Raw genomic sequence first — 8,684 nt, forward strand, 5'->3', positions numbered from 1 at the left:
TGGTCGCTGAGGAAATACATCAACTTCGCGCTGTCGATCGCCGGATCGGCTTTCACCGTAGACGAAGCAGAGTCCAGCCCGGGGTCGTCACATGTGGTTGCTGCAAGCCCGCCGGCCACTCTTTTGTCGAATCTGCCGGCCGCCGCTCTCTCAAGGCCGCCGTGTGTGACGCTGTGTTTTGTTGTGAAAGCGAAAGCATCATATGACCCCTTTAACATTTTTCAAATGGCTCACCAGTGTGTTTACAGTGTATTCTTTTACTAGGAATATACACAGTGATTTATTTGAAATCAAAGTTTTTCATCAGTGGTCCCCACAATTCACTGCAGTTAACACTAGTGAAAATAAGTACAAGCCAAATGTTTTATTTTTTTATTCTAGCTATAACTATGTTGTTAAATATGTCTAAATATAACTATGTTGTTAAGGCTGAATTCTGATGGACAGACAGACAGACAGATAGACAGACAGACAGACAGACAGATAGACAGACAGATAGATAGATAGATAGATAGATAGATAGATAGATAGATAGAATAACCCAGGTTTACTTGCTATCCTCCAGTTACTTTAGTGCGAAATGGGTAGGTTTAGGTAATGCAAGTCGCAGCGTCAGCATGACTTTGCATGTGTTCTGTAAACAGGGAATCCTGGGGGAAAGATTTACTGCACTGCCCGCAAACAAAGATTGTGCCCTCTCCATGCTGCTTCTGATGCTTCCTGAGTGCTGCAAGGTGGCTGAATGACATATCGCAGCTTTGGCAGTGATAGGAGCGCTCAGCTGCGTGAATACGCTGGTGTCGCATTAGCCGGGACGCCGTGGCGAATGCCACCCCACACTCTGAGCACTTGTGTGGCCGCACTCTGCTGTGAACTGTGATATGTTCAGCGAGGTTGGAGGACTTGGTGAAAGCTTTGGAGCAAACGGAGCAGGTGTAGGGACGCACGCCGCTGTGGATTTTCCTGTGCTCTGTCATGCGACTGGCCAGGGCAAATGCTTTCCCGCACTCCGGGCAAACAAAGGGCCTTTCACCCAAATGCGTGCGCTCGTGACGGAGAAGAGACAGGGGTTTGTTGAAGGTTTTGCCGCACTGCTTGCAAAGAAACGGCTTGTTGTTGGTGTGCATGTTGCGCTCGTGCTTCCGCAGGTCTGAGGAACGCACAAAATCCTTACCACATTCCTCACAGATGTACGGCTTCTCTCCGGTGTGCGTTCGGATGTGTTTGCGGAAGTCAGAGGACCAAATGTAGCTTTTCTCACAAAATGGGCATTGGTACGGTCGTTCGCCCGTGTGTAGCCGCTTGTGCTGCTGAAGAGTTCCTTGGTGCGAGTAGGCTTTCCCACACAGGTCACAAACATGTGGTTTAAGACCTTGGTGAGTGTCGATGTGGCTCAACAGGTTGCTGGACTTTTTGAAAGCCCAGCTGCAGTACGGGCACTTGTATGGACGGTTTTCCGTGTCTCCCTCCATTCCTCGCTTCTTCATGGCTGCAAAGGCAAAATGATTTTTTAAAACCTGCTTCTGAGAAGAGTTCAGGCTGTCCGCTTCGTTTCCCTCAGCCTCGCATTCATCCGCCACAGTCTCCTTCTGATCTCTTGGAAGCGCTGTCAGTTCACGTGGCGCAGTGATATCCACCTCCTGTTTCACTTTCACGTTGGTGATGCTGATCGCTTCCAAGTGCTCATGATTCAGTCGGGAATCAGATCCAGGCTCAGCCTTCACATCAGTTATATCAACTTCTCTCTCCTTTTCATAGGATTGCTCAGAAAATTTATCAGGAAGGTGGCATGTAGCTTGAGTCCTTGAATTCTCTTGGATTCGTAATTTTTTTGTTTTTCTTTCATCGCAACTGGTAGAAGCACTGATGTCCTCTTCACTGGGTAGATTATAACTCATTTTCATGGTGTCAGTAATGTTACTCTCCACAGGCAGATAATGCCTCTTGCTGATGAGAATCTTTCTAATACTTCGTTTTGATATGTAGACATTGTCTGTAAAAGCTATTGAATTCCACAGGTCATTCATTTGATCCATTGCAGATGATTCCTTGAGTAGAATTTAGTGCATCAACCTTTATTAACAAATTGAAAGGTCTGTGTGATCTATGTTTGCAATTCCTGAAAAAGAAAAAGCATTGGTTCAGTTCTCCGATTTATATTCTTGAGAAATACAGTTAATCTCAATTTTATGAACTATAGACTAATACTTTACACCTCAAAATAAATATTTGACTGAAACATCCTGCTGCCCTACATAGAACACGAGTTTTTGATATAATACATATCAAGATATCAAGAAGTCAAAATTCACTACAATTCATTATACACCAAATACAATCATTTCTAAGATGCTGGAGTTGTGAGTACTGATGGTATAATGAAGCTATTAAGATCTTCTTGGAAGAGTTGCACACTCTTTGAGCCTGCAAAGACTTTATTCTCAGCTGTCATAGTGCATAGTAGGGACTCTCAAGATTCATTAAAACATCCCACACATGCAAAGAGTATCTTACCTTGGCAGCACCAAGTCCACCAATGGTGATTTCAAAGAGTGCAATTAATCCACTTCCTCTTCATGGTGGACGTTTAAGATACCATAGGAGGAGCCAGAACGCAGTTAGACTTGCTTCACGTGGGGGAGTGCAACATCTTTTTAGCAGTGGTCAGCACTTTAGCAAAACCATTTGCTGTTGGGAAAGATCAACTCATTGACACTTTCACCCATGCCAGCTGTGAGGCACATGGGATATTTCCTGGGGAGCACTGCATAAACATGCTGATGCAATTACAACCTACCAGAATTATATTTGCTTTGTTGTTTGTTTTGTTTTGTAGGCTGTTGCAAAATGATGAAGCAGTCATTCCACTTATTAATCACACGTAGTAAAATGAGCCATCTAGTCCAGCCTATATACTGTATCTCTAATAGCAGGTTCTATGTTTGTTGTTCACAGATCAGTTTACACTGCAGCAATTTTTAACCACATTTTCTCATTCGTATAAATGTATGGTTGTTGTTTTTTTTATCTGACTGAGATGTCAATATTCCACATTCCATTCTTTAGTTAATTTAATTAGCATGTAAATATTTCTACTAATTCACTTATTGAGTGAAAGTATTAAGAACAGGAATAACCTGCTTATGTTAGACATAACTGACAACCTGATACCCATCCAGCACATATAGATAAAAAAAAAAGTGTCAGAGGAAATATGAGAGGAAGAGAACATACTGTAGATCAGCTAGTACAAGACACCTGTTTGCCGCTTAAGGTTCAATTTACCCCTCAGTGTAAATGCTGATGGTAGGGTATCCTGACATTGAGGCCTACTCTGACCAGAATAAAAAGAATTGGTGGATTGTTTTGCACAGTGTTTGAAGAAAATATGTTAGACATTTTGTCAGCCTTTCTTTATATGCATGTATGTATGCATATAAAAATGCTTGCAAAAACAATCCACCAAGATTAGTGTTCTTTCTCTACTAATTTAAGAGTTAATGAGAGTGCGGTGAGTTACTCTCAACAGTCTGTACATAAATGTAATTTTATGTTGTATGGCACAGTATGATAGATCACATAGGGGAGAATGGGGTTGGTTGGCACTGGGTTAATTTCTGGTTCATAAATAAATATAAGACTAGCTAACTTGTATCCTGGAACAAAATGAGCTGCAGCAGTATATGTAAGACTAGCTAGCACACTAATAGTTGCCAGACAGCAACCCTAGATCCTTTAATGACACAAAACCTTTTTAAATGCACTTGTTGCACACGCATGTCATCGTGTTAATATAATACTTGAACTACTTGCGTACTTGCCTTTTCAGCAGCCCATTAAAAGCACCAGAAGCTCCAACAACAGCTGCAATTTGCAGCAAAGTCGCCCATGCTGAGCTGAGCGCATATGCACAGCTGAGATAGTTGTTACCGATTATAGAGCCTGGCCTACCAAAAACATGGCATTGCTTTCAGATTTTCCAGAAAATGAACAATTAGTGTAAGAGTAAATTGCATTTATCCCTCCAAGAGACTTTAAAATGCTATTCCTCTTTAAATAGAAATAATGGCAATGTGCCAGCCTTGCACAGTCCCATTACATAAATCATTATATAAGATATGTTCTAGATTTATATTTATAATCTATTTAAGAATACTAATTGAAATTATCATTATATTAAGGACACATGACTGTATTAAAAGATTTGTTTATTAATTAATACCATATTTATTTTAATATTTGTTTAGATTTAGCATTGGTTTAAAATCCTGGATAGCACAAAGGGCAGTGGAAATGTCACTGGCAGAAAAAAAAAAACATGAAAAAAAACATTTCCCAGTGAAAGTTGCCAGTGTTTCTGTTTAGTATGTATACACACATACTTACAGGTATATACTGTACACACTGATCAATCACAACACTAAAACCACCTGCCTAATATTGTGGAGATCCCCCTCGTGCTGCCAAAACAGCTCAGATGAACTGAAACATGAACTCCACAAGACCTCTAAACCTGTCATCTGGTATCTGACACCAAGACTTTAATAGCAGATCTTGCAAGTTGCATGGTGAAGTCTCCATGGATTGGATTTGTTGGTCAAGTACATCCCATAGATTCTCAATCGGATTGACATCTGAGGAATTTGGAGGATGGAGGATGTTCATCATACTGTTTCTGAACAATTATTACTGTGTGTCAGGATGAAGTGTCCTGCTGGAAGAGGCCACTTGCCATCCGGGAACTCTACTGCCATGAAGGTCTGTAACTCTAGGTAGGTATGTGTTAATATAACATCCACATGAATGCCAGGACCGAAAGTTTCCCAGCATATCATCTACTGCTATAACACTACATCCACCAAAATGCTTTCTGCCCCTAGTGCATCCCTGGCCATTTCTTGCCCAGGTAAACAATGCATACACATACAACCATCCTCCTGATCAACAAAAACGAGACTTATCAGACCCAGCAATTTTCTTCCATTGCTCCATGGTCCAGGTCTGATGCTCACGTGTCCATTGACGGCACTTTCAGTGGTGGACAGAAGTCATCATGGGCATTCTGACCAGTCTGCAGCTACGCAACCCCATACATCAACTGGGATGCACTGTGCATTCTTTCAGTAATTTGAGTATATATACTATTTTTAACTGTTCCATCATTCTTTTAAAAAGTCATTCTGTTTCATCAGCAGTTATTCTGCTCATAAGTACGGTTTATGGTTCCATTAATACATGAACTCTCTTAATACATTGGTTTGGAATCATGATAATGCTAGTAAATGCTCTCTAATATAACCATTCATAAGTGTTATAGTCTCTCTGGAAGATTCAGTTCATACAAAAAAAAGTCACCATCAACTTGTTTGTCCTGTGAGCAATATTCAAATGCCTGTTTTTCATTCATTTTATTTAGGTTATGTCACATGCCCAGTACTCTGAATCATCCTAAAACAAAAACAGCAGCGCAAGAATGCTCAACACTGTTACTAAATATTTCTCAATTCATTTTGTTTTATTCAAATACAGAAGAACACACTGATTATTCAGTCAGTAAGTTTTATAGCTTAACTCGTTAATTAAAATAGTATCTTTATACACATGCTGTATATTATACAGTACAGAAATTATGAGAAAGACTTTTAAAACATTATGTAAATGTGAAAAAATGTTTCATGGATTTAATATACACGCAACACTGTATCAACTAAGACTTAAAGGGTTCACCCAAAAATTAAAATTCTCTCATCACCTCAAGTCGTTCCAAACCTGCATGAATTGTTAAATATATATATATATATATATATATACGGTGGTGGCCAAAATTGTTAGAACACCTGACAGATCTGAACGTATTGACCTTTTTTTGCCACTAAAACATGATTTCATTTCATAATGTTCATGAAACATGCAGATGGTTGCTCTGAGCACAACAAATATCAGATGAAGTGAGTCGTACTGTTTTTATCCACTTTTAACTTTAATATTTGGCATGTCCACCTTTTGCAGCAATTACAGCAGCACATCTCTCTAGCATATGTCAATATATTTCCTGAAAACTTCAACACTAATGTAATCCCATGCCTTCTGCAACTTAAGCCAAAGGCTTTTCTTTGAATGTACAATAGATCTGTCCAGTTTATTTTCCAACTCGCCCCAAATTTGCTTGATGGGGTTGAGGTCCAGACTTTGCGGGGGCCAGTCCATCATTTTCAATGTTCATTTTATGGGTATTGTAATGGCCAATTCAACAAAAACAACTGAAACGTCTTAATTATGGGAAGTGTTCTAATAATTTTGTCCATATATATATATATATATATATACAGTGGGTACGGAAAGTATTCAGACCCCCTTAAATTTTTCACTCTTTGTTATATTGCAGCCATTTGCTAAAATCATTTAGGCTGCAATATAACAAAGAGTGAAAAATTGAAGGGGGTCTGAATACTTTCCGTACCCACTGTATATATATATATATCGCAGCACCCTGTAATTAATTAGATTAAAATTTTGAATCGACTGACAGCCCCAATATATATATTAGGGCTGTCAGTCGATTAAAAATTTTAATCTACTTAATTACAAGGTGCTGCGATTAATTAATCTAATTAATCGCAAACTAAATTTGGCTGTGAAAATACCCACAAAAGATAATTTAAAGCTATTATTGTGTTAAATGTTTAAGCTACAACTGCCTAACATAAACTATAGAACATAAAAGAAGATAATTTGAGAAACATCTCAGTATCTTTTTGTTCATGAAAGTCACCGGTGACCAAACCAGCTTTGTTAACAACAGTCTTCAAAATAGTTATTCAGGTTTGTAACAACATGAGGGTGAGTAAATGATGACAGAATGTATTTATTTATTTTTTGAGAACTATCCCTTTAATGTTTTTTTGTTATTATTATTTTAAATAAATGAAATTATAGGCTACTCTAAAAATTAAACTAAAACTACCAGCAGGTGGCGGTAACTATCTTTATGAGTCGATTCATGGTCGATTCGTTCAAACGGCTGATTCATTCAGGAATGAAGTAAACGCTTACTTTATGAATGGGCCTTTGAATCAGTTTCATAAATTCGTTCACGCGGATTCATTCAGAAACTAAACTGCTGTGTTGCTCGGAGACACACAACAGTTCTGCTGTGGCTTTATAGGTAATATTTTCGTTGGCAAAATTAAACAAAAACACACAATATTGTGTTTAAAATATAACACAATATTAACTTCTTATTTACTGAACTGTTGTATCCAATCACATTTGCACTTGTGCAAATCAGGACCAAAGCGGCACTCGTGATTGCTCTCGCTGCTTGTGTGATATTGCTTATGGTTTAAATATGAGACAAAATGATATGAGACATACAGTGGCATTTTTTGCCCCAATATCTTGAATTTTAGGGCATAACTGCATTTATGTAGTTGTTGCCAGAGGCTTCATGCCCATAAAAGTGAGGGGGCACGTTTTGAGCCAAGTGGATTTTGAATGCAGCTTCCAAAAGACAAAAAATAGCTGAATAATATTTTCTATATTTGATACAATCACACCAGCATGATTAAATCGTTCAGCTCGTCATATAATCAGCTGCTAAATTCAAATTTTCATTCGCTGGCTGGCGCTGAGCCAGAGACAGAAGCGATTTTACAGCACTGCGCATTAACCAATCACACACGATGCTGTTGAGCTTATGAGTGCAATGGCCAATCAGAGGCGGTCAGATGAGTCATCGCTAAAATGCCGGTGTTTTCTTCACTGCTGGCTGTCTGAGTACCTCTTTCTGGCGAATTCTCTCATTTGAAACAACAAACTGCTGGTGTGTGTATGAATCTGTAAGTAAGATATTCATTTCACAGTGTAAACAGCTTCAGTGATTTTAATGGGAGCTTTTGAGAGTGCTTAAACTCTAGACCAGGAGTACCCAAACTCGGTCCTGGAGGGCCGGTGTCCCGCAGAGTTTAGCTCCAACCCCAATTAAACACACCTGAACCAGCTAATCAAGCTCTTAGGCATACTAGCAACTTCCCAGCAGGTGTGTTGAGGCAAGTTGGAGCTAAACTCTGCAGGACACTGGCCCTCCAGGACCGAGTTTGGGCACCCCTGCTCTAGACTGTCAGTGAAAATGTTCTTTGATAATGTAAATGTTCTTTGCGCTCTTTCTGTACAATGAAAGTGTTATGATAAGTAACCTAACTTACAATGTTTTTATTCACATTAACTTTCAATGTTAAATTCACATTAAATATAAAGTCAGTCGTAGGCTATTAAAAATATGCTATGGCATGACACCCATATCTGTTAGGCTATTTAAGTAAACCGACAGGTTTTTATGTATAGTTAATAGACTAAATTATTAAGCTACTTTGACCATCGCCCACTATAGATCAACTAACATAATAGGTGAGAATCGAGATATTTCATGATATAGTGCGTTTGGTAATGTTTCGAAGGAAAAAAATGTATAAAACATGAGTGGTATTGAGGCTGCTGTGTGTCCCCCCCCCCACTCGTGCCCCCTCAAAAATAATGAGTGCATGACGCCACTGGTTGTTGCCCTGCATCATATTTGTCAACAGTCAACTCTTGAGTCTATAATTAGGGGTATACAGTGGTGTGAAAAAGTGTTGGCCCCCTTCCTGATTTCTTATTTTTTTGCATGTTTGTCACACTTTAATGTT

The 8,684-nt window shown here is 39.1% G+C and overlaps 1 protein-coding gene across 2 annotated transcripts; it reads right to left on the reverse strand.

The window, feature by feature from the left end:
* Positions 1-503: 503 nt before the first annotated feature.
* LOC107678353 (zinc finger protein 648-like) lies at positions 504-3,258 on the reverse strand. 2 transcript variants are annotated; one of them, XM_016473575.1, is made up of 2 exons: positions 2,515-3,258; positions 504-2,119 (listed from the first exon to the last, which is right to left on the reverse strand). In XM_016473575.1, exon 2 carries the CDS (start codon positions 2,034-2,036, stop codon positions 591-593), a length of 1,446 nt encoding a protein of 481 aa, XP_016329061.1. In that variant the 5' UTR covers positions 2,037-2,119; positions 2,515-3,258; the 3' UTR covers positions 504-590. The 2 variants fall into 2 exon arrangements, with proteins under 2 accessions (XP_016329061.1, XP_016329060.1); XM_016473574.1 differs by having other exon boundaries at positions 2,416-3,258.
* Between the last annotated feature and the right edge of the window lie 5,426 nt (positions 3,259-8,684).

This window comes from Sinocyclocheilus anshuiensis, unplaced genomic scaffold, assembly GCF_001515605.1.
Source record: "Sinocyclocheilus anshuiensis isolate Anshui unplaced genomic scaffold, SAMN03320099.WGS_v1.1 scaffold1426, whole genome shotgun sequence".
Classification (NCBI taxonomy): domain Eukaryota; kingdom Metazoa; phylum Chordata; class Actinopteri; order Cypriniformes; family Cyprinidae; genus Sinocyclocheilus; species Sinocyclocheilus anshuiensis.

Coding starts and splice junctions, on each gene's coding strand:
- LOC107678353 (XM_016473575.1), bottom strand. CDS start 2,036: ATGGATCAAATGAATGACCTGTGGAATTCAATAGCTTTTACAGACAAT.